General features: G+C 36.4%; 1 protein-coding gene across 1 annotated transcript in view; it reads left to right on the plus strand.

Annotated features, from left to right (window-relative positions):
- PGM2L1 (phosphoglucomutase 2 like 1) overlaps positions 1-24,184 on the plus strand; it is a 50,352-nt gene that overhangs the window by 16,796 nt on the left and 9,372 nt on the right. The window contains exons 2-12 of the mRNA XM_047879361.1: positions 3,586-3,753; positions 6,460-6,566; positions 7,287-7,371; positions 7,695-7,778; positions 14,655-14,848; positions 15,673-15,862; positions 16,364-16,461; positions 17,405-17,585; positions 20,084-20,177; positions 21,619-21,748; positions 21,983-22,172. Of these exons, the coding sequence (XP_047735317.1) occupies positions 3,586-3,753; positions 6,460-6,566; positions 7,287-7,371; positions 7,695-7,778; positions 14,655-14,848; positions 15,673-15,862; positions 16,364-16,461; positions 17,405-17,585; positions 20,084-20,177; positions 21,619-21,748; positions 21,983-22,172 (1,521 nt within the window). The remainder of the gene's footprint in view (positions 1-3,585; positions 3,754-6,459; positions 6,567-7,286; positions 7,372-7,694; positions 7,779-14,654; positions 14,849-15,672; positions 15,863-16,363; positions 16,462-17,404; positions 17,586-20,083; positions 20,178-21,618; positions 21,749-21,982; positions 22,173-24,184) is intronic.

Here is a 24,184-nt window from a genome sequence, read left to right on the forward strand (position 1 = left end):
ACTCCATAGGATTAGAACCTAAAGGAAAATTTTGGGTAAACAGGTAACCTTTGAAAATAATGCATGGCTTTAATTCTGTATTCTTTAGCTTACTGATTTCCTACTAAACAATCAGCTTCCTTCCTGATGAAGTATAGAAAATGCTAGTAGTCACTAAAATCTTTTTGGATTTTCTGCAGGATTACTTTTTTGGGGCACTAAAATTATTAGGATTCTAAAATACACTAGTTAAGAGCAACTTTAGTTTGGATTGAATGCATTTACTTTCCAAAAGGAATGTACATTTCCAGAAGGTATGTAAATCAAATAACTTCTCTGCAGACTTACAGTATAATTTTTAGAGCTTTCTTTACCGTTGGCATCACTTGAACCATTTTTTTCTTTCTTTGCTGATTAGTCTGCTCCTATCCTCAAGTAATGAATGCATTGTAAATAAGAAAGCACATTTAGAAAGCAAACAATAATTTGTATTTGAGAAAGCTCCAACATTTGTTTTATTAATAACCTTCTGTGAGTGACAAAAAACAATTTGTGAGGTAAAAAGTATCCATGTAGACCCACAATAGTAGTTTTTCTCAGCCATCAGAGAGAGAGATTTATTTAGTTTTTACCATAAAATAAGTAAAATATAAAATATCCAAACAGTACTAAGGCTGTACAATAAAGTCACTTTTCTGCCTCAGACCTTATGCCTGGTTTCCCCATCAGAGATAATCACTAGTTTTAGTGTCTTATATTAGCATGGAGTATTTCTGGAATGATGTAAGTATACATATACTTCTTTTTATACAAATTAAAACACATTATGTATGCTTCTGCTTTTCATTTAATGTATCTGAGTTCTATGTGGAAAGAGTTTTAAAAATAATTTGTAGTTCTTTAGAATCTTCATAATATGATAGCTTATAAAAATCATAGTTGTTTGAATATTTTAACAACAAAATAGAAATGTAATTTCATCCTCATGGAAAATGTATGATAATCATGGCTACATAGATTGCCCTTTAGGTGTATTTTTAAACATTTTAACATCAACATCTAATTTAATGTAGTTATGAAATAGTGGAGAAGTCTGCATTTGAAGTAGATTTCATTTGCCTGTCACCATAATCACTTAGCACTTTTTACCATAAAAATATACATCTGTCTAATGCATCGTGATTATCCATTTTTATTTTTCTCTAATTTACAGTCTTTTTCAGAAACAGGAATTAGGTTAGGACTGGTTGTAATGTTTATAACAGAGAATGGAATTTTTAGGCCCTACTCTAGTAGCTGTGCAGTTAAACATTAGGAAGTACTCAGTAACCTAATATTCATGTCTGGTGGGTCATTTTTGTATCTTATGTAGCTATAATTAAAAGGAATCATATTTGGCTTTATAGTTGGACTTCATTATTATTAGGAACATTATTAACCTGCTCTGCATAATTATTTTGTTGTTGTGAGGTGGTATAGGATTTAGAACCAGACCAACCTGGATTCAAATCCTGTCTAGACCTCCAGTGTTAGCTCCGTGTTAATAGGCTCTCTAAATCTTAATTTCTTTATTTAACACAGAGGTAATAATACTACCAGTAAGATGCTGCAATTGACATTCTTGTATGAATAAATCTTATTTGAGTAAAGACATTGCTATGGACAGAGATATTTATGGGCCAAAAGGCATATGCAGTTTAAATTTTGGTAGTTGCTGTGATATCATTCTAAAAGGACAATCCTAATTTCTTTTTAAAAGAATTTTAAATCCTAATTTATTTTTTTTAAATAAATAAACTTATTTATTTTTAGTAATCTCTACACCCAACGTGGGGCTCAAACTCATGACCCAAGGTCAAGAGTCACATGCTCTTCCGACTGAGCCAGCCAGGTGCCCTAGACTATCTCAATTTCTATGGCACTAACTGTATGACACTGCCATATACCCTCTACAGAACTGAAACTTTTTAGTCTTCAATTTTGCCATTCTTACACCTATTTTTAAATGTTAGCCATCTTCAAGTCTCTTTGACCTTTGTATCAAATCTGGTAGCATCTTAAACATTGGGAGAATATAGAGTAGCCCAGTTAGTCTTATTGTTTAGATTCTCCTCTTAATAGCTATTCATAGTTTTATGTAGGCTGTGTATTTGTTAGTGTGTGCCATTTATAAAATGGAGATTTCGTGAGCTAAGGTCATTATACGTGTATATACATACACATATACATATGTATATACATATACATACATACACACACATATATATAAATTTATATCCATTTTTAGCTGATTATAATTTCAGTTAATCAGAATTTCCATGGCTTCTCATTAGTTTGTGGCATGTACTCTGGTTACTTTAATTCCACTATAACCAGAAAAGCTTTTTGTTTAAATTTTTTTTTTAATGTTTATTTATTTTTGAGAGAGACAGAGACAGAATGCGAGTGGGTTAGGGGCAGAGAGAGAGACAGACACAGAATCCAAAGTACGCTTCAGGCTCTGAGCTGTCAGCACAGAGCCCAATGCAGGTCTCGAACTCATGAGCTGTGAGATCATGACCTGAGCTGAAGTCGGATGCTCAACCAACTGAGCCACCCAGGTGCCCCCAGAAAACCTTTTTGTTTAAATTATATATTAATATGTTTTTATTTCTTTGCAAGTACAAATCTGTTCTAATATTTAGCACCTTATAGGTGCCTTGGTTTATCATTCTGAATATTTGTTATCATTGTATAGGCCATAGACATAGAAGATCTAAGCTGTTAGTATGGACTAAATCCATACTATATATAGTATGGAAGGGAGAAGTTGTGGTTCACCTTATTTTCATAATATTTGACTCTTTCTCTTATAAGGAAAATACTAGAAAATTCCATTCAAATTTTATTCTTATTATAATTGCACTTCCATTTGAAACTTGCTTGTAAAGTAATAGTTCAGTCAAGAGTATCCATGAGCTTTATGAAAATAAGTTAATGGATGTGATAATGAAATACATAATCCTAAAGTATAGATGTTGGCATGTCCTGCCTCACAAGCCAAGCTTGGACTGAATTTTCATTCTTATTCTTAACCAAGTCCACATTTAACATCTAAGACCTTTTTATGATCACCTTTACTGTAGATACATTGAATGGTTTTCTGTGACTTTAAAGAGCAGAAGGCTTACCTGGTCATTTTGAATCACAGAGGTTTAGGAAGTAATTGGTAGGCATGTGTTGATGGCTTTTATCCAATAGGTTCCTTATTTCTTTTAAAACTTAAGACAGACTCTAACTTACTTAATGTTGTTTTTGACTAGGAGGCTTATTTGGGTTCCATAGCTCTTAAGTTTATCAATTTGTTAAAAAATTCTTGAGTAGTATTACCAAAAATGCTATGACAATTAGAGATATGTGCATTACCTTCGGTAAGGGTCTGGTTCTTTGGGGGGCTCCGTAGATGACAGGTATTGTTTTATTATACATACTAATATTGATAAGTAGCACTGTGGAACTTATATTTAGAACCTTGTGAAATATGCACAATATTTACTGGCTCCTCAGAAGGGCTTCATATCAGGACTCTGCTTGTGATCCTGATTAAGTCTTAATACTTTTTTATAGAATCCCAAAACAAAAGAGCAAATTGAAAATCTGTTACGGAATGGGATGAACAAGGAGCTACGAGATCGTCTTTGTTGCCGAATGACTTTTGGGACGGCGGGACTTCGTTCTGCTATGGGGGCAGGATTTTGCTATATTAATGACCTTACAGTAATACAGTCAACACAGGTAGGTATTATAAAGTATTATGTATACTTTTTATCACTCTATTTTTTGCTTTATAAATTAGGTAGGCTTTCTAAAACAAAAACAAACTTTATGTCTAGGAAGGTACCTTCTTGTAAGTTAAAAAACCTTGGAACAAATGCTAACCTTTGCTCTTGCACAGAATTTATCTTATAAGTCATTTCTGTATCTTCAAGGTCACAAACTAACTTTCTGATTAAGAGTTCTTATGATTACCATTGTCAACTTCTTGGCATTTACGTTGCATTTGAAATCTTGACAGTTACTTTGCATTTGAAATCAGGACACAGATATTGAGATTTCCAATTAACATAAAGAAACAAATTTAGGAAAAAGAGAATTACTCATTTTGGCATATGGCCATTGATAAAGGTTAACCAGAATATTTGGAAAGTTTAGTTGAAAATATTTCCCTTAAACATGGTTTTCTATATCCATTTGAGAGTTCTTTAAGACAGTGTGTGATGTGATACAATTTATGTCTCCCCATTTTATACAACTTACCCTAGAAACAAATTACTTCTTTTTCTAGTGAAACATTCTCACTGCTTCAAGGAACTATACTTTTGAAGCCAAAATGCATTTAGAATATACTAAAAATAGTTCTGGACTAGAGAATTGCTCAGTAGGCATAATTCTAATCAATACTGTCAAACAGTAAATCATCCTTAGCTTTGTTCTGAGGGAATTCTCCAAAGGCAAAGGCTAGTGCAGAGGATGGAGTAGAAGGGATGATAAGATGACTAGACTACATGGGTAGGATACGTGCCACTTCCCCCATCCCAGACCCCTTTCTTCTCCTCACCCCAAAATTCATCAGTTCACTCTTTTTAATATATTGGTTTCCTCATAAGCTTTCATTTTAAATGAAGATTCCTTGACTTTATAAAAAGGGGTGGAGGAGGTGTTTGAAAATAAATTTCTATAGAAGTGTAAATTTTTACTGGAGTTGAGATTCCATTGTGTGAAAGGGAAAAGCCAAATGGAATCTAATACTTAAGCCCTAGCCCTTTTCAGAGTCTAGATAAAGGGGGATAAGACAGATATTTATACCAGAGAATAATAGGATGTTCTGTGAGGTTTTAGGATAGCATCGTTATTATATATAAATTGGGGAAACTAGTCAACGTGGGCTATATTAAGCATGCACATGTGTGCACTTACACACACACACACACACACACACACACACACACACACATTCATAGGGAATGTAACCCGTGGATGGGGGGCAAGAGCACCTGGCTCTTGGGGTCCCAAACAAACCAGATTTGACCACTTGCCAATGACAAAATCCAAAGAGAGTGGGGTGGTGGTGAAACAAGACAGGAATTTATATCAGTGATACCAACACCAGGAAGACAGCAGACTAGCATCTCAAAGACTGCCTCCAAAGTGCTGAAAATAATTCCAGGTTTGTATAAGGAAAATGTGGGACAAAGGTAGGGAGGTACTTGCAGGTGGGCAGTGAAGGTCAAGTCGCTCATAGTCTTGTAGTCAATCATGTGGGTCTTGCTGGCTCAGGGTACTCACAGTTACAGTTTCCATAAGGAGATGCTTTGCCAGCATCTTTGCTGAGTTAAGAGATTAGCTGGGAAAAAGAACTTAATCAATTAGGAAATTAGAGCCTAAGGTCAAAATGGAGGTAATTGAAATCCTCTTTGAGGAGCAGGTTGAAAAGAATAATTACACTTGAAAGAGCCATTAAAAGGGACCAGAGGTCCCTGGGGCTTCATTTGGTGCTGCCACATAGTTACTTAGCAGTGCCAGCCATCCAGTACTTCAATAAATTAGGATAATTTAGTTTTAGTTGAATGAATCGCCTTGGGCAATTCATTAAATGGAGCTTCAGTCTTACTCTGTCACCTCTTTTTTTGAAGAGATATTGAAAGACAAAAATAGAAAAGGTATCTGCATTCTTTCTTTTTGGGGTCATGAGGATTAAATGTGGCAACACTTTTGATAATGGTTTTAAAGGACTATAAAATATGAAGTGTTATTTTCAGAGATGAAAGCATTTATTGAAGTTATCAAACCATAAGTTAGTTAAATGGTTTTAGTTTATCGTTGTGATATTTTCAGTATTCAGTGCTTCGCTTCTTTTTTTGTCACCAGTGACTGCATATTTTCCTACTTTATGAGATTTTCTTTCTGTGAGATTTTAAAACTAAGGAATTAAGAACGGGATCAGCCATCTTAAGAAATGTTCTGATGAAGGTTTATGTTGCTGATTTAAAATGTTTGTGTCATAAATAGGTCAAATATTTTGGTTGGCTTCAGTCTTATGATTTAGCAAGGCCAAATATGGTCAAAATTCTGTTCTCTAGAGCCTTAAGACAAGAAACAATTTCTTTTGGGTCTTCTGACAGTATTTTTTTCTTAGCATACTGACTCTCTTGTCCCCTCGTTTTCCCCTAATGTTTTATGTATCATATTGGATTTAATAGTTACTTAATTGATATTTCTGTGGTATTAAATGAGTCTGAAATTCCAGGAAATAAATGTTTGTCATCTCACATTTGAGGCTTGAACAGTATTGTTCCCAAATCGGTAAACATGAGTATGAAGGCGGAAGCCGGTTCCCTATGAGCCGATAAACTGACCACTACACATAAAAATAATAGATTTTAAGTTGCGGAAAATGCAGGTATTAATCAGGAACTAATCTTTTGTGTTTATCTGCTCCAGGGAATGTACAAATACCTTGAGAGATGCTTCTCAGACTTCAAGCAGAGAGGCTTTGTCGTCGGGTATGACACCCGGGGTCAAGTAACTAGCAGCTGCAGCAGCCAGAGGTACAGCGTTAATTGTTTCAGAGATTAAGTTGGATTGCGATAGCCTTAAAAAAAAAAATTAACAGTAGGATTTCTGAAACAGGAAACTGTCAAATAGAAATGTGATCACATGCTGATGTTTATTTTAGAGATGAAATAGAAGCATTTTAAAAAGAACCCTTAGGTTTTACAGGCAGGATTAAAATTTTTAAATATTTAGAGTTAGTATTTAGAATGGAATCATAGTTTATGTTATGATTTTAATACTTTGGCAAAAGCACCAGGTAGGAGTGATTAAATAAATTGTATTCTCTCATTGTAATCCCATTTAATTAGTTTTAGGTGATTTTCACACATAGTCATGAGATAGTGATACTTTTTTTCAGGGGTTACTATGCAATTGTGTTTATCAGAGTCTCTTATTTCACTTTCCTGCATTCTTTTTGCCCTTTTCAGGTTTTATTTCTTAGTAAAGGAGCCATCAAAAGATGATTAAGGAAAAAGGAGGAAATTAAAAGATCAGTTCTGTTTCTTATTAACTTCCTTTTTAAAAAACCTTATTTATTTAACATTTTTAAGTTGGAGCATGAAGTTTAACTGCTGATTATAAGAATTGGTTATATTAGGCTACTATATGTTCAGAATAATTCCAATATGAAACATTTATCTTGTAGAAGGTTAGGTTTTAAAATCTATGATAAGCTAAGGACTGAGTGAAATCTCCCTCAATTTTTTTTTTAGACTTGCTAAACTCACTGCTGCAGTCTTATTGGCCAAAGATGTTCCTGTGTACCTTTTTTCAAGATATGTTCCTACGCCTTTTGTAGTAAGTGTTTTATATTATTGATTGTACAGTTTGTTGCTGCAAATTAAATTTCTTAAATCAACCAGGATTCAAATATTTGTCATGCTTACAGTTCTATATTAAGTGACATGAAAAACCAAAGGAAGGGAAACAAAGTTTACACTGAGTTTATTTTCATTCAACAAGCATGTGTTGAACCACCAAAGAATTTGATCTATAACAAGATAACAAGTTTTAGCCTATTTCTGTCTTAATGTCTTCTCCTGTTACTCAAAGTTATTCCTATGTCAAATGTGTAAGTAGGTGGAAAGCAAAATGGAATTATGGTGTGACTGTTTTTTCAGCCATATGCGGTCCAGGAGCTCAAAGCAGTTGCAGGTGTGATGATTACTGCTTCTCACAACCGCAAAGAAGACAACGGGTACAAGGTAAACCTTGGACTCTTGATCTTTGCTTATTGTATAGTTCTTATTTTATTTAAATAGTATGTGCTGAGTTATATTTTCATCACTGAGGAGCAGGGTTAGATGTTGGGGACAGGAATATAAAAACATGAAGGCCAGCCCTTGAAGGATGGGTTTCCCTAATGGCCCTATTACTTCTCAACGTGTACTGCTACAAAAATCTCTTCAGTGGTCTTTTTACTTCTAGTATTCTACTGCCTTTGATTTCCCCATCCTATCTCAAACCCACCCTGTCTACATTTTAGAAACAAAGTCATACTGAGAACTGAGAACTTAAAGAATGAATGGGAGTTTGCAGGAGGAAAGCCAGAGGAACAGTACCTTTATCTCACTCTCCTTTTCCTCCAACCTTCTACTGGGACTCCCTGTTGGCTATAGGATCCATTTGATGTGTCAGCCTCCATGGCAGAAAGCAGGGCAGAGAGGGGTGAAGAGCAGCAAAGAGAGGGTACAACACAGTATTGAGCCAGTGTTAGGGGCTCCTGGGTGATGAGTGCATGATCTTATATTTGTTTTTCTTCTTGTATGGGAGGTCTTCAGGTACACTGAACTCTGTTTTATTAGGGAAAAGAAGATTTAGTACTAATCTATGATTTTGGCCCTGGCCAGCTAAATGGGTAGTGTTACTATGCACAGAGGCAGAGAAGAAGCATGATTAATTCAGTTTGGGACATATTAAGTTTGAGGTCTTTGTGGGCCAACCAGGTAGCAACATCCGGTAGGTGACTGGATGTATATGGATCTTCTCTGGGGAGAAATCTAAGGTTAAAGTTACAGATTTGGGGGTTATCATACATATTAGAACATATAAGAATATTTGGAAGTCTTTTAGTTGGGTGAGTGGCCCAGAGACAGTATATAGTAAAAATAGGTACAAAAGGGATCCCCAGGGAACATCAACTTTAAGGAAGGCAGAAAGAAGAGCTGGAGATAGAGGATAGACCAGGGGAGATTAGTGCCATAAAAACCAAAGGGATAAGAAGAGAGTTGCAAGGAAGGAGAAGTCAACTGTCAAAGAGAGCTGAAAACCCAGATCTCTCCTCTGAGCATCAGATCAGATTTCTAAATCCAGCTATCTACCTGATATCCATTGGGATGTCTAATAGACATTTCAGAATTAGTGTCTCTCAAATAGAGGTCTTAATTCCCCCGCAACCTGTCACATGCACACCCAAATTTGTTCCTCCCTGAATCTTCCCCACCTCTGTAAATTGACATTATCACCCACCCAAACAAAGACCAAAAATTATTTATTTATTTATTTATTTATTTATTTATTTATTTATTTACTGAGAGAGAGAGAGTGCATGCCATGTGCTCATGAGCAGGAGAAGGGCTGAGAGAGAAGGAGGGAATCCCAACCAGGCTCCACACTTAGCATGGAGCTGATCCTATCCCCCACCCAGGTGCCCAACCAGCGCCCCCCAAAATTATTCTTGATTATTCCTTTTCCTTCACTCCTAACATTTAACCCACTAAAAGATTCTACAGATTCTACATTTAAAATGTATGTTGAGGGGTGCCTGGGTGGCTCAGTTGGTTGAGCGTCCGACTCTTGGTTTTGGCTCAGGTTGTGATCTCACAGTCAGGAAAGGGTCTGCTCCGAGCTGAGCATGGAGCCTGCTTGGGATTCTCTCTCTCCCTATCTCTCTACCCATCCGCCACTCTCTCTAAATAAGTAAAAAATAAATAAACACACTTTAAAAAATAATAATAAAATAAAATGTATGTTGAATATATTTGCTCTGCTCACTTCTACCTCCACCGTCGTCAAGCACTTTTATCTTATGTCAGAACTATGGCATCCTATCTGGTCTCTTTCTGGTCCCGTTGTTCTCCCTGAAATCCATTTTCCACCAAGCAAGCAGATGATTTTTTTTTAATATGAAAAGGTCATGTTACTTTCCTTCTTAAAATTCTCCAGTGGCTTCTCACTCTTCAAATAAAATCCACACTCCTTACCTTGGGGTTTCCAGGACTCTGTCTCCTGCCTACCTCTTCAACCTCATTTCATTCATTCCTCTCCTGTGTTCACTACATTCCACTCACACTACTGTTTCTTTCTGTTCCTTTGGTCCTCCAGTATACCAAAGCCTTTCCCACCTCTGAGCCTTTGTAATTATTTTTTCCTCTGCTTGGATTGCTCTTCCTTAATCTTGCAGATTTGCTTATTTTCATCCTTCAGATTCCTGCCCACATGTTATTTCCTTGAAGAGACCTTCCCAAGCCATCTTATCTGAAGTGACTTCCCTCAGTGACTTTCTCATCATCTTGTTTATTTCCTTTACAGAACTTATCACTGTCTCTGATTATCTGCTTTCTTTAGGATGAATTGCTTCTTTATTGACTTGTTTGACCTTCCCCAACCCTCTTCCCCAATATAAGCTCAGGGGTGGAAGGACTTCACCTATTATGGTAGTCATTCCTGGTGAACGTATTTGTCACATAGTAGAGCCTCAAAGATTTTTTTCCTTAAAATATAAGCACGATATAAAAAGGATAAAAGTTAAACAGTGTAAAAAGTTAAACAGCCAAAAGTACCTCTCCCATTTCTTTCCCCCAGTACCTCTATTCAGAAGCAAATATTGTTTCTGGTTTTGTTTCCTCCCAGAGATTGTCTATGCGTGTATAATTATATATGTATTTGTCACTCCCACGTTTTTTTCCATAAATGGGAGAGTGTCACTCCCACATTTTTTTCCATAAATGGGCGAGTACTATATAGTGTTCTACACCTTGCTGTTTTTCACACAACAGCATGAAACAGTCTTAGAGATCATTCTCTCAGTTGATCAATTGATAGGTAGATAGGTCTGCCTCATTCCTCTTTAAAAATCTGTATAAACGAATCCTGGTTTATTTGACCAGTCCTCTGTTGAGGAACATTTCATTTGTTTCTGATCTTCTGCTACTCATAAACAGTGCTACAAAGAATGTTCTACATATGTCTTTGTTCATATGTTTAAGTAGATTTGCATAGTCAGTATAGAATAGTTGTTTTTTTTTTAATACGAAATTTATTGTCAAATTGGTTTCCATACAACACCCAGTGTTCATCCCAACAGGTGCCCTCCTCAATGCCCATCACCCACTTTTCCTCCCTCCCACCCCCCATCAACCCTCAGTTTGTTCTCAGTTTTTAAGAGTCTCTTATGGTTTGCCCCCCTCCCTCTCTAACTTTTTTTTTTTCCTTCCCCTCCCCCATGGTCTTCTGTTAAGTTTCTCAGGAAGAGTGAAAACATATGGTATCTGTCTTGCTCTGTATGACTTATTTCACTTAGCATAACACTCTCCAGTTCCATCCACATTGCTACAAAAGGCCATATTTCATTCTTTCTCATTGCCAAGTAGTATTCCATTGTGTATATAAACCACAATTTCTTTATCCGTTCATCAGTTGATGAACATTTAGACTCTTTCCATAATTTGGCTATTGTTGAAAGTGCTGCTATAAACATTGGGGTACAAGTGCCGCTGTGCATCAGCACTCCTGTATCCCTAGCAGTGCTATTGCTGGGTCATAGGGTAGATCTATTTAGAATAGGGGTTAAGACTATGGGTTGGGTTTAAAACCTGCCTCTGCCACTCAGAAGCTTTGTGACCCCAGGCAAGTTCTTTTCTCTGTGCTTTAGTTTCCCCATCTGCAAACTAGGGGGAATAATAGAACCAATGTCATAGGGTAAGAGTGATGATTAAAGGAGATACTGCATGCAAAATGCCTAGTATAGTGTCTGGCTCCAATAAATGCTCAATAAATGTTAGCTGTTGCATCTATTCTTTTTTTTTTTTTAATTTTTAATGTTTATGTATTAGAGAGAGAGAGAGCATGAATGGGGGTGAACAGAGAGAGAGGGAGACAGAGAACCCCAAGCAGGCTCCACACTGTTAGTGCAGAGCCCAATGCAGAGATCGAACCTGTGAACCATGAGATCATGCCCTGAGCCGAAATTGGGCCCTCAACCGACTGAGCCACCCCAGTGCCCCAATTGCTTTTATTCTTATCATCTTATAGCTGCATTGTCCAATATTGTAGCCACTAGCCACCTATGGCTTTTGAACATTTAAAATACGACTAGTATGAACTAAGATACACTGAAAGTGTAAAATACACACCGGATTTCAAAGGCATAGTAGGAAAAAAGAATGTAAGATGTTTAATTAATTTTATATTGATTATATGTTGAAATGATAATATTTTGGATATATTGGGTTATATAAAGCATATTACAGTTAATTTTACCTCTTCCTTTTTCTCTTTTTTAATGTGGTTACTAGAAAATTTAAAATTACATAAGTGGGCTTGCATTTGTGGCTGACTTTATATTTCTATGACACTGTTGATCTATAGGATAAATTCTGAAAGTGAAATTTTTGAGTCAAAGGGATATGAAAGAAAATTTGTCATTCTCTACTCAAGGTGGTTGTACCAATTGATACTCTCACTAACAATGTATACCTTTCATATTATCAAACTTTTTGGTCTTTACCAATCAGGTGAAAATGTTAGGTTTAATCTGCACCTGTTCTGTGAGTGAGGTTGAGCATCTTTTCACTTATTTACATATTTGTGTTCCATTTCCTGAGAAGTCTGTTAAAGGTTTTGTACTTTTTTCTCTTGGGTAATTGCTCTTCTTCTTAGTGATTTTTGGGAACTCTTTATATGTGAAAAATAGCTCTTGGTCATCTGTTTTGCAGGTATTTTCCCCCATATCATCATTTGCCTTTTGACTTTATTTATATATTCCATGCATGGAATTATGTTTTTTCCACTTGGGAAAAAATTATTTTGACATTTTTATTGGTATCATATTTCATTTGTAGATTAATTTAGGCAGCTTCAATGTTTTTACAATTTTTATTGAGTCTCTTTATTCATGAACAGGATGTATCTTTCTGTTCTTTCAAGACTTCTATTATATACTCTAGTAACATTTTAAATATTTTTTTAAATTTGTCTATTTATTTTGAGAGAGACAGGGCAAGTGGGAGAGGGGCTGAAAGGGAGGAAGGGAGAGAGTCCCAAGCAGATTCCATGCTGTCAGCACAGAACCCGGTGTGAGGCTTGAACCCACAAAACTGTGAGATCATGACCTGAGCTGAAACCAAGAGTCAGACACTTAACTGACTCAGGCCCCCCTTAAATATTTTTGATAGATTTTTCATATTTCTTTTGAAGTTTGTTCCTGGGTATACTTTGTTGCATGGATTCTTCTGTTACTGAATCACATACGGATACTTTCTGCTGTAGATTCAGAAAACCCACGAAAATGGTTTAAGCTGATAGGAGTTTATTTTTCACACATAAAGTCCAAAGGTAGGTGGCTACTGATAGGGTTCTGTAGCTCAGTGTTGTTGGGCCTGGCATCTCTGCAGTTTTTTGGCCTTTCTCGCCAGTGTGGACATCATATAATGGTTGTAACTCTAGGCATCACATCCATATACAAGGGCAAGAAGAAATGGGCAAGGAGAAAGGCCAGGAGCTTTTTGTCATGTTTTATAAATTTTTATGGTGAGTTTATGAAAGCTATGGATATAGGCTATGGATAGAATCTTTTTTATGGCTTGGACTGTGGGAGGATCACTCAGATTAGTTTTTGGTATTGTTTTTTTAATTTCTTTAGAATCCTCAGGAGTTTCGCTGATGGGGAGCAACTTCTGTGTTAATTTAGACCTCAGATTTGAAAGTGTTTTCATACCCAGAAGAATAGGCATGCTTCCTCATCACCTTTCTAGAATAGTGGGCAGAGCCTCTATACTGTAATTCTACTGATCACAAGGGGTGGGAGGGAGTCTCAGGTCTCAAATTTCCTGCCTTCCACATGGGTGTTACAACTCAAGAACCAGGGAAATAGTTCCCAAACCCCAGGCAGTCACAGCATTAGCTCACAGCCTCATCGCTCTGGTGTTCAATTCTTTCCTTTTTTCCCATTGCCTGGAGTTTTCCCTTTTCTTCTTATGAACTAAGCTATACATTTTAGATAATGTTTTTCCAACTTTAGCTAACATTTTAAGGTGTTTATATTGTGAGAATTTTCATCTAGCCTACCATATTGTTTGGCACAGAGCTTAGTACATAGTTTATTTTCAAATGTATTCTTCTTTTCATCATTCAGGATGCAAAAGAGGGTAGTCTTGTCATATATATGGTAGAAGTCAGTATAGATATTTTCTAAGCAGAGTCCCTTCTAACTTTGAGATCCTATGAATTATAGAAATACATTTTCTTGCTTTTTTATTAACTGTTCCTAATTTCTTGTTGATCAAGCCACTTGACAAACTGACAGCTTAATGAAATGTATTTTGATTAATACTGAAAACACATATACTGAAATGTATATGCCGTAATTAACATGTTAGTTATCTTTCCTGATCTAGACTTTATCTGGTGTGACATAAATTCTACTTTAATTTATAGCTGATAATTTCTTCTTTATCACAGAACTACTTTATAATGCTAAAATTTTATAGTGTCAAAGTTTATGGATATCCCATAATTTCTTAGATTATCTGTAGTATATAGTTATAGATCTAAGAGTATGATTGAATACTATGGTATATGTATGCATTAATATGTTGTCATAATGGTGCCCTGATTATATTTTACTTGTATTGTTATTAAAGTATACCTCTAAAAGAGAAAATAATACATGATCATTTTATTAATGAGTCGCTGAGGAATCTTTATCATCAACATCCTTTCATATTACTTTAGTCCCATGTTGACAGTTTCTACTTGATTAATTTGGTATGGTTATTTATAAAGCCAAAGATCTCTACTGTAGCAAAAAAATATCTGGCCTACATTTCAAGTAATTATAGCTGTATTTACCTATCAACTAGGTTTATTGGGAAACTGGTGCCCAGATCACATCTCCTCATGACAAAGAAATTCTGAAATGTATAGAAGAATGTGTGGAACCTTGGAATGGTTCCTGGAATGATAATTTAGTGGATACCAGCCCACTGAAGAGAGATCCTCTGCAGGACATTTGCAGAAGATACATGGAAGATCTTAAAAAGATCTGTTTTCACAGGTATCTATGGGGGGAATGTAGGATAGTATTACCATACAATAAGATTAATAAAGGAAAGAAATAGGAACAAAAATGTGTTGGCTATGGACTATATGAAGAATATAGCTAAATAGCACTATTCATTATAGTTAAAAGGTGAAAATAACCCAAATATCCAACTAATGAATGGATAAATAAACTATGGTATATCCATACAACAAAATATCATTCAGCTGTAAAAAGAAATATTGATGCATACCACAACATGGATAAACTTTGAAAACATGCAAAGTGAAAGAAGCCAGTCACAAAGGACCACATACAGTATGATTCCATTTATAGGAAATGTCCAGAGAAGGCAAATCTGTAGAGACAGAAACAGAAAGTATATTAGTGATTGCCTATGGCTGGAAGGAATGGGAGCATTAGGGGGTGGTGGCTCTGGTGTACACAACTTCTTTCTGGGGTAATGAGAATGTCCTAAAATTGATTATGGTAATGTTTGAATAACTGAATGTAGTAAAAGCCATTAAATTGTACATTTTAATAGAAGAATTGTATAGTATATTAATTGCTTCCTCATAAAGCCATTAAAAATTATAGCTAAATATATGTATTCTCTGTATGAGATCAGGACATTTCTTCTAAAATTTGATTTTGCCTTATTTCCATATTTTCTTACTATTCCATAAATAGCTAACACTACTGCTAGAAAGCATCCTGGCTTGCTGAGTTTATTTGTTTTATCCTAAAAAATAGATTTTAGCTTTTTCTCTAACTTATTTTAATTATACCACAAGTACCAAGTTTTGTGATATTGACTGAATAATTCTTTTCCTTTACAGGGAATTAAATTCAAAGACCACCTTGAAATTTGTACATACATCTTTTCATGGGGTCGGACATGACTATGTGCAGCTGGCTTTTCAAGTGTTTGGTTTTAAGCCTCCTATTCCAGTACCAGAACAAAAAGATCCTGATCCAGACTTTTCTACTGTTAAATGCCCAAATCCTGAAGAAGGAGAATCTGTGCTGGTATTTTTTTTCTTTATTTAAATTATTATGAGTGTGTTAAACTTCATCAAATAGATAGAACTCATTTGACAATTCAGTGATTACTTACAAAAGTAGATACCATCTTACTTTACACAATTTAAATTATATTGGAGCCATATATTCTGTTTTATTTGAAATCTCTATAGTGGATATTTCTACTTCTAGGCTTTTTTTTTTTAAGTTTATTTTTTTATTTTGAGAGAGAGAGGGAGGCGCAGAGTGAGAATCCGAAGCAGCCTCTATACCATCTGCACAGAGCCTGATGCAGGGCTCAGTCTCACAAGCCAGGAGATCATGACCTGAGCCAAGATCAAGAGTCAGACACTTAACCGACTGAGCCGCCCAGGAGCCCCTAGGCTTATCTTAAATTTAGCCAAATTATATTCCTTCTAAAATTTATATCAACTAACATCATCCCTCCATTTAGAAATTAAATGAATTTAACATCTTCAATAAAATCCAATGATTTGGCTGTTTCAGGAACTTTCTTTGAGACTGGCAGAGAGAGAAAATGCCCGGGTAGTGCTAGCCACAGATCCTGATGCAGACCGACTGGCAGTGGCAGAACTTCAGGAGAAGTAAGTAAAGCCTGTTATTTAATTAAAAGCTTAAAACTTTGAAAAACAGTTTTTGATTTTAAGTCTTACAGGCTCATCGGAAATAATAACAATAAGAAAATAAATCTCCCAGAAGCCCACTATCCAAAGATAACCCTAGGTTGATATTTTGCCATTTCCTTTCTATATTTTTTCTACTCACATATTTGAGATATGCTATAATTGTTTCTATAAAATTGTTATTATACTATATATATTTTAATATTTTCATTGTCTTCCACTTAATATTGAACTATGAACACTCTTCAGTCCTTAAGTATTGCTTAAAATATTCTTTTCTTTAAATTTTTTAACGTTTATTTTTATTTTTGAGAGAGAGAGAGAGAGAGGGAGAGAACAAGTGGGGGAGGGGCAAAGAGAGAGGGAAACAGAATCTGGAGCAGGCTCCAGGCTCTGAGCTGTCAGCACAGAGCCCGATGCAGGACCTCAATCCATGAACCATAAGATCATGACCTGAGCCAAAGTCAGATGCTTAACCAACTGAGCCACCCAGGAACCCCTTAAAATATTAATTCTTAAAATGGAATAATACCCCAACAGATTGCTTTATGAATACAATCATTTTCTAATCTTGGTCCTTTGGGTTGCTGTGGATTTTTATCATTATAATGTTGTGACAAATGTCCTTACACAGACAGGATATCATATTCTAAATTTTTCTCTCATTAAGTAAGAGAATAAAAGTTACGATGTAATAATTTTTCAGCAGACATTGCTGCCATTTCTACCCAAAGTTCACCCCTGGTGAGGTAGAAATGGTACTAAATGTTTTCTCAAAAATCTCATATAATAGTTCTTGGATTTTCCTATGTGAAGGATGGTAATTTGTTTGTATGTCTTAGGGTCAAGAAATTTTAATAAGAAGTTATAAAAGTGTTGAACTGAATTTTCATTCTCTCTCCAGTGGTCATTGGAAAGTTTTCACAGGGAATGAGTTGGCAGCTTTGTTTGGGTGGTGGATGTTTGATTGCTGGAAGAAAAATAAATCAAGAAATGCTGATGTGAAGAACGTTTATATGTTAGCCACCACAGTCTCCTCCAAAATTTTGAAGGCAATTGCACTTGAAGAAGGATTTCATTTTGAAGTAAGAAAAGATAATATCTGTGTGCTACTTTTCTAAATCAATTTCTTTTTTAAAATTACATGAGCTATTACTTAAACCCATTAATCTGACAATTTTTTCAAGTTTATTTATTTTGAGATAGAGAGCACGAGCTGGGGGAGGGGCAGAGAGAGAGAGGGAGAGAGAGAATCCGAAGCAGGCTCTGAGCGATCAGCACAGAGCCTAATGCAGAGCTCAAACTCACAAACTATGAAATCATGACCTGACCTGAAATCAAGGGTCAGATACTTAACCAACTGAGCCACCCAGGTGCCCCTCTAAATCAATTTCTATACGTTCAATTCACCTCCCCACTAAAACTGACTTTTATTGGTTTGATTTATAATCCCCCCTTTTTTCTAATTCTGTTAAAATTGGCTCATCTTTTGACAATTCAGACACCTTGAGCCAAGTTCATCCAGTATGTGAATTTCTGGAACTAAGATAAGATGTTCTTTAAAAATTGAATTAATGCTTATTATTTCATACAACAATACTTGGTTTTCATACTGAGAGAATCTTGCTCCTAGTGACCTCATCAGTAGCATAAACTCCATTCCAAAAAATTGTAGGTATCATCGACCACTGTTTAGGCTCTTCAGGTTCAGTCTTAAGAAAATTAAAACAGTCTTCTAAATTGTAAATGAAGACCCAATGATTCTCCATCCAAAAAAACAAATAATGACTCACTCTCAGCACAGATCTGTAACCTCTGTCTCAGGCAGTTAAGCTGACAGTTTTTAGAGCTTCTGAGACTGATGCCAATTAAATTGCTTTTCCTCTGCCATCTTTGCCAAAATGTCAGTGTAAATGTCACCTCTGGGCCTTTTTTTTTTTTTTTTTTTTTTTTTTTTTTTTTTTTTTTTTTAGCCACAGCCAAGCTACAGTACAGGTCTTCACATTAATTGGCTGAATAAAATAAAATTATACCTGTTCTAATGAAATAGAACTTTCATTCTCAGGCTTTTAAAGAAATACAAACAGCAAAAGAGCAGAAATTGAAAATTTATTCAAGTTTGAGATTCTGAATTACATTAATGTTAACATTCTCCTTGTTAATATCTATGGCAAAAACAACATACAATGAGCACAAAAGAGAAAAAAGAACCTGATTCTGGAGACCAATATTATAAATTTGCTTCCTTGTGTTGTTGTATGTAAGGAGGTAGCAGAGGTTTTTGGCTTTTATTTTTTTCCACTGAGGAAGTAGAGAGGTGAATTGGGAATCATAAGTTAGTAATGGTCAGCTCTAGAATCAGTGTCTATCACATGCTCTTTCTGTTGACTCTAAAACAGTTCACGTCTTTATTTATTTTTTTAATCTTTATTTATTTTTGAGAGACAGCAACAGAGTGCAAGCAGGGGAAAAACAGACAGAGAGGGAGACACGGAATCTGAAGCAGGCTCCAGGCTCTGAGCTGTCAGCACAGAGCCTGATGCAGGGCTCAAACTCACCAACCGCGAGTTCATGACCAGAGCTGAAGTTGGATGCTTAACCCACTGAGCCACCCAGGCGCCCCATAAAACAGTTCATGTCTTTATTTATTTTTTTTAATGTTTTATTTATTTTTGATAGAGAGAGAGAGACAGAGCATGCATGGGGGAGGGGCAGAGAGAGAGGGAGACATAGAATCTGAAACAGGCTCCAGGTTCTGAGCCACCAGCACAAAGCCCGTTGTGGGGCTTGAACTCGGGAACAACAAGATCATGACTTGAGCTGAAGTCGGACGCTCAACTGACTGAGCCACCCAGGCACCCCAGACAGTTCATGTCTTTAAAGTGAACAGTAGCTCATCAGATGAAAAGTCCTTGAATCTAATTACCAAAGAAAGGCTCAGTAACTCTCTTGGGTTTATTTAGGCCATGGTATTATAGTAAGGAACACTTGGTTCAAGCATATGCTGTGATAATGTTGTAAGTGCATCATTAAAAAGCTTTATGGCCTTCAATTACTCAGGGGGACCAAATCACACCCTTCGTAGGGTGCTCTTATATTAGTACTTATAATACAGTCTAAAAGACAGTTTCTGAGAAGCAGTGTAATTGAATCCTGGCTCTGTCTCATATACGGCATAATCTTGGGCAAATTTACTGAGCCTCTATTTCAGCAACAGAGTTTTTGTAAGCATTTAAAAAGACAGTGATATAGAGCACCCGCTAACAGTGCTTGATAAATAGTGGATGATCATAATAGATGTGCGTATTTATGTTACTTTGTGACTATCTGTATCACCACTTTTAACTGCTGGACTGTATTTGGTGCAAATCACCTATTTGTGTGCTCAATGAATAGTAGTTTATCAGTCGTGGCAATGTGAATCCAAGCATTTCCTGGCTGTATGCTTACCACTTTATAAATCTGTGTGGACCAAACACAGTAACAGAAGATCACTATGAGAGTGTTATGTGCGTTTAACAATAGGCTTTACTATATTTTTATGAGGAGTCCCTTAACTAGAGTGGCCTTCTGTGCATTTCAGGAAACATTACCAGGTTTTAAATGGATTGGATGTAGGATAAAAGACCTCCTGGAAAATGGGAAAGAAGTCCTTTTTGCATTTGAGGAGTCAATTGGTATGTAGTAAATATTAAAATCTTTGAAATTTGAATGAGAGCATCTTTTTAAATATAGTAATTCTATGGAGAGGAGTTTTTGTCTTCTGGTTTTGCATTTTGTGTTGTAAAAACCATAGAGAACTCAGAAATATGTGGCTGCACACTCTGGAAAGCAGTGTGGAGGTTCCTCAGAAAATTAAAAATAGACCTACCCTATGACCCAGCAATAGCACTGCTAGGAATTTATCCAAGGGATACAGGAGTACTGATGCATAGGGCCACTTGTACCCCAATGTTCATAGCAGCACTCTCAACAATAGCCAAATTATGGAAAGAGCCTAAATGTCCATCAACTGATGAATGGATAAAGAAATTGTGGTTTATATACACAATGGAATATTACGTGGCAATGAGAAAAAATGAAATATGGCCTTTTGTAGCAACGTGGATGGAACTGGAGAGTGTGATGCTAAGTGAAATAAGCCATACAGAGAAAGACAGATACCATATGGTTTCACTCTTATGTGGATCCTGAGAAACTTACCAGGAACCCATGGGGGAGGGGAAGGAAAAAAAAAAAAAAAAGAGGTTAGAATGGGAGACAGCCAAAGCATAAGAGACTGTTAAAAACCGAGAACTGAGGGTTGATGGAGGGTGGGAGGGAGGGGAGGGTGGGTGATGGGTATTGAGGAGGGCACCTTTTGGGATGAGCACTGGGTGTTGTATGGAAACCAATTTGTCAATAAATTTCATAAAAAATAAAAATAAATAAATAAATAAAAAAAATAAATAAAAATAAAAAAAAAAATAAAAAAAAAAAAAAAAAAAGAAATATGTGGCTGCATTTTTCATCGTGGGAAAAAAAGACCCTTAAAAATTCCCTAAATACCTTCAGTATCAAGGGGTATCATCTATTACTAGGCTCTTAAATTCATTTGTTCTTCTGAAGAAATAAAACTACTGAAATTAGTATTTTTAATTTTTTTTAATGTTTATTTTTGAGAGAGAGTGAGACAGAGCATGAGCAGGGGAGGGGCAGAGAGAGGGAGACACAGAATCCAAAGCAGGCTTCAGGCTCTGAGCTGTCAGCACAAAGCCTGACACGGGCTCGAACTCACGGACTGTGAGATCATGACTTGAGCCGAAGTCAGACGCTCAACCAACTGAGCCACCCAGGCGCCCCTGGAAATTATTTTTCTCAAGTTTACTTATTTATTTTGAAAGAGGGACAGCATGAGTGCAGAGGGGAAGAGAGAGAGGGAGAATCCCAAGCAGGTTCCACACCATCAGCGTAGAGCCAGATGTGGGGCTCGAACCCATGAAACCGTGAGATCATGACTTGAGCCGAAACCAAGAGTTGGATGCTTAACCACTGAGCCACCCAGGCACCACTAAAACTATTGAAATTATTATAGGCTTAAGTTTTCCCCTTTTTTCAAAAATGTGTTTTAATTCTCAGGTTTTCTGTGTGGAACTTCAGTTTTGGACAAAGATGGGGTGAGTGCAGCCGTTGTTGTTGCTGAGATGGCAGCTTACCTGGAAACCATGAACATAACATTGAAACAACAACTGATTAAGGTTTATGAAAAGTAAGTTATGTTATTATGAATTGCTAGTTTCAATTGCTAAATTTCTCAGTTTTTTGGTTCTCCTTTTAGATTTCTAAATTTGGTTTTGAAAATAGCCAATCCTTTTTAAAAAGTTCTAAAACTGAACTAAAGACTTCCACTTTCTACATAATACAATAATAGGCTTATCTTTAATATGTACTTTCCTGAAGAGTTATCTGACATCTGATTTTAACACTTTAAATTTTTGTGCAGATATGGTTATCACATTTCAAAAACGTCCTATTTCTTGTGTTATGATCCGATTACCATCAAAAGTATATTTGAAAGGCTTCGCAATTTTGATTCTCCAAAAGAATATCCAAAATTTTGTGGGACATTTGCTATATTGCACATCCGGGATGTTACCACTGGATATGACAGCAGCCAGCCTAATAAGAAATCAGTAAGTACCCATATATATTTTTTTAAGTTTTTTTAACAATTTGTAGTACTTCGTACTATAGTGAAATGGTGGAAGTTCAAACCTGTGAGTGTCTTGAAACTAGGGGATTCATTGTTTTTCTTCAGAGCAGTTTTTTTTTCAATTTTTTTTTGTTTTTTTAATGTTTGTTTATTTTTGAGAGAGACAGAGTGTGAGCCAAGAAGGGGCAGAGAGAGAGAGAGACACACACAGAATCCAAAGCAGACTCCAGGCTCTGAGCTGTCAGCACAGAGCCTGACGCAGGGCTCAAACCCACGAACCGTGAGGTCATGACCTGAGCCGAAGTCTGACGCTTAACCGACTGAGCCACCGAGGTGCCCCATCTTCAGAGCAGTTGTAATCCCAGAGCCTCCCTGCCTCTGATCCTGTCCTCCTCTTTCTCCATGTGGGGAGATGGGAAAGAGAATTAGACAAAAAGAGAAAGGGAAGGAGAGAGGGAGAATGTGTGATGATGCTATATAATGCTGAAAATAAAGTCTAAATGCCTGTTGTTTCAAAGTTCACAATTAACCCCCTTCTATTTGTAACTTCCCTTTTCGACCTTATTCCCTATACCTGTAGCCAAATAGAACAACTTAATAGTTTCTTACATGCATACATTTTTATTAAAAATTTCTCTCTTCTTGCTCAAGCTATTTCCTCAGTCTTTGTTTCCTTCCTATTGCTGCAGGTCCACACCTTAGCCATTATTTAAGACTTCAGACAAATGTCACCTCCTCCACATACCCTCCAGGTCCCAAAATTAGATATCTTCCTCCTGAGGTTTCATTATATATGGTGCCTTCCTCTTGTCACTTATCACTTTCTCTTTTATCATTGTGTTGTACGTGGCAGATCCATTTCTGATACACCTCTGTGCCTCTCAAGGCTCCTGCCTACGTGGTAGGTGCTCAACAAATATTTAAATGCTATAGATTGCTGATCATATGTATTTGGTTATTGTTATGGTTATTAGCCTAAATTTCCATTTATAATGTCCTGATGTCTCAAGTTGCTAGGGGCATAATATATTTTGGGAAATCTGCAACTTCTTGTGTATAATACAGCTCATAATCCTTTTATGTGTGTATATTCATCTGGTCAGCAAATATTGGTTCCCAGTTGTTGGTATTCTGTATATGTGCAAGGATGTGTGTATCTATTTTTCTGTCTTTGTAAACTACTTGAAGAGAAGAACCAAATTTTTTGCTTCTTTTTATTTCACTACTGTTGCTGTGCTCAGAGTAGTTCTTGCTGTGATGCTTTTTTCCTATTAACCCCCTTTAAGCTTTATGATATTCATTATTCAAAGTACTTTTCTGTGTGTTCTCTGCAGATGCTTACAACAATTTTATAAGGCAGGTGCTATAGATGTTGTTAATCCCCTAAGGTCACTTAGTAAGTGTCAAAGACTTTGTTAGGTTTTTCTTCACATTTCAGATTGATATTCATGTGTATGTTCATGGATATCATTTATCAGAACATTTATCAGGCATTTATCAGAATCCTTTGGTGCTACAGGTACAGACACACTGGAGATAGAGCAATGACAAAGGCGCTGTTTCTACACTCAAGAGTCTAGTGGGGAAATGGAAGGAAACTGATTACAACATGACAAATGCAACCAGGGGGTGCATAAGGTGCCATGGAAGAGCATAGGAAGGACCCCTGCTCGGATTTGGGAGGCTTATGGAATACATTCTAGAGGACTTTTGGGAGCTGAGTAAGAGTGGGAGTTATCCAGATGTAGGAGGAACAGTGGGTGTTCAGGCAAACGGAGCAGCAGGTGCTAGATCTGGAGGTGAGAAGGCACGTTCTCCTTCATAGAACCACAAGGAGTTCTCTACAACTGTAGTGGTAGTGTGGAGTTTGAGGCAGAATGGCCTGTGCGGTGTGTGGGTTAGAGAGAGACAAACTCCCAGGCGGGAAGATCAGTTCATATGCTGTTTCAGTAATCAAGCTGAGAGATGATGGGAGCCTGAATTTTTTTTATG

The sequence above is a fragment of the Prionailurus viverrinus genome, chromosome D1 (assembly GCF_022837055.1).
Source record: "Prionailurus viverrinus isolate Anna chromosome D1, UM_Priviv_1.0, whole genome shotgun sequence".
NCBI classification, from domain to species: domain Eukaryota; kingdom Metazoa; phylum Chordata; class Mammalia; order Carnivora; family Felidae; genus Prionailurus; species Prionailurus viverrinus.